This window comes from Limulus polyphemus, unplaced genomic scaffold (genome assembly GCF_000517525.1).
Source record: "Limulus polyphemus unplaced genomic scaffold, Limulus_polyphemus-2.1.2 Scaffold5357, whole genome shotgun sequence".
NCBI lineage: Eukaryota > Metazoa > Arthropoda > Merostomata > Xiphosura > Limulidae > Limulus > Limulus polyphemus.
Window position 1 is genome coordinate 22,578 of NW_013670967.1, and position 2,321 is coordinate 24,898.

The 2,321-nt window shown below is 33.7% G+C and overlaps 1 protein-coding gene across 1 annotated transcript in view; it reads right to left on the reverse strand.

The window, feature by feature from the left end:
• LOC106472473 (protein MON2 homolog) overlaps positions 1-2,321 on the reverse strand; it is a gene marked incomplete at its 3' end in the record, with an annotated part of 30,610 nt that overhangs the window by 21,410 nt on the left and 6,879 nt on the right. The window contains exon 3 of the mRNA XM_013933126.1: positions 1,944-2,075. Coding sequence (XP_013788580.1) covers positions 1,944-2,075 — 132 coding nt within the window. The remainder of the gene's footprint in view (positions 1-1,943; positions 2,076-2,321) is intronic.

The following is a 2,321-nucleotide window of genomic DNA, read 5'->3' on the forward strand; positions in this document are numbered from 1 at the left end:
AGCTTATCAATATCAGTAATTTGAGTTCCTAATTTGTACAAAACTATAGAATTTGTATTTTCACATCACAAACATCTAATTTGAACCAGTGCTGCAATCAACATACCACATGACACATAAAAATTGATGTTTAACTGTTTTTTTAATATTCACTATTAAATTAAGAAATTAACTAATATATAATAATAAAATTTGAATTATAATCTGCAGTGTAATACCAAACTTACTGACATAAATTCATGAAACAATAGTTCAATAAAATTTTGAATACAAGTCAACAAACCTTTGACCCCACCCAAGCTGCCTCCAAAGCCAAACATGAGTGTGATGGGCAGACTCTCGTTTGGAATGAGCTAACAGTAGTCGGCCATTCATGTGATGGTATAAGTGCAATCCCCATGCATGCATATATCTAGCAAAAGCCTTGACCACGCAACAAAAGACATATGAGGGGGATGGAAGTAGATGAAAAGTTCCTCAGATAATACCCAAATAACCCAAATATTTGTGGTGAAATCTTGCTAGAAGGGAACAAAATCAGTCAAGCCAGCCCCCACTGCAGCGGAATCCATCAGGTAGTCACTGGTACCACTGGTGACGTGCCCATCTGTGTTGAATAATACAACGAGTGGAGGAACCCCTAGAGGGAGAAACTGGTAATGGCTGGGAAGACACAGATGAAAAACATTAATAGGGGATTGTCTAGGCTCTGAATGAAACAAACAATCAACGAAAGATGAAAGTGTCAAGTGCTGTCTCACTGATTCCACACGTGATTCTAAAGTCTCAGGAATATCTCCGAAAACATACCACTGGAGAAAAGGGGAAAAACATAATGTGCCAATGTGGAGGTAATCAGGGTGAAGGGTGTCCCCCTAAAACCCTAAAGATCTTGGTGGAGCACCTTGGAAAGGAGGTGAATCACTATTCACAATATGTCACAAGTACCATATGAGAGTCGATAGGGTAAGACAAAGGTGGGAAAACAAGGCGTGGGATAAATGAACAGGATGATCAGGGTCCACCCCCACATGGACAAAATCAATTCCAACTGTTCAGAATCAAGAAATGAAAATTAAGCATGACAACTAACTTAATGCAATTTCCATAAAGACTAGCACCTATTCAATGCAAGTAACATGAGGGTTAAAAAATCAGCAACAATTTAATTCAAATTACAAAGAACAAACATAAGTGTGTGGTTAGAATTTAATACAGGTCTGAACAAAATAAATGTACATGTGATAATAACTTAATACAGGTTTGAATAAAACAAAAACAAATACAAGTATGGTTAGAATTCAATACAGGTTTGACCAAAAAATTTAAAAGAAGTTTAAAAGAAAAACTGTGGTTATGATTTAATCTAAGTAAAAAAAGCAGAAGCCACGCAAACGATTTCATTAAAGTATGATGAATTCATAATTTACAACAAGAATGCAAAGATGGTGAAAGTTAAGGTGGGTTAAAAAGATAAATTTGTTTAGTAAAATATTCATTGAAGAAAAGAAATTTAATAAAACATTTAATTAGTGTCTAATTGTTTTGTACGTGGTTCTTTCAGGAATAGTAGTAGTTTGTATCTTAGATCAGCATACTCTTGATAACTCAGTAACACAAAGGTCAAAACTTAATACATGTAACATCAGTAAAACAACTATTTCAGGCAGCAGCAATTATCAAAGCAAACAGTATTTTCAAAGAATTTAAAGAAATATGATAAAAGTATATCATTAGCCTACTCTACATGATCACTTAAGTCTAATTATTAAATATTTACTATTGCTAGATACTGATTACTAACTAGTATCTAGGGAAAAGGAAACATCAGGAACTAATTTATAATTAGATTTAGAAGGTGTTATAGGCTATTATTATGACACCAAATAATAATTAATGTACCCTAGATTTGACAACAACATTGAACATATGTCAATCCTTACTTTGGCTAAAACTTCTCCTTGAACAATCTGGTTTGTAGATAGAGCTAAAGTAACAGTCTGGAGAACTTTTAACTCTTCTGTGCCACTCTCCATTAGGTTCCACAAACAAGTAATCAGGTTTGTGGATGCCATCTGGTGATAAACAAGCCATCAAAATATAATAATAATAAAAATGTTATGCACATATGGCAATAAATCAGCAAACTTTGTTTAGTGTTTTAATCAGTGCTACATTAGTCACACACACACTACAATACACTACACATTACAGAATACTAAACATTATACACTACAGTACACTATACATTACAGTAGGTTACACAATCACACTATACATTACAGTAGGTTACATAGACACTGTACACTACAAATTACAGT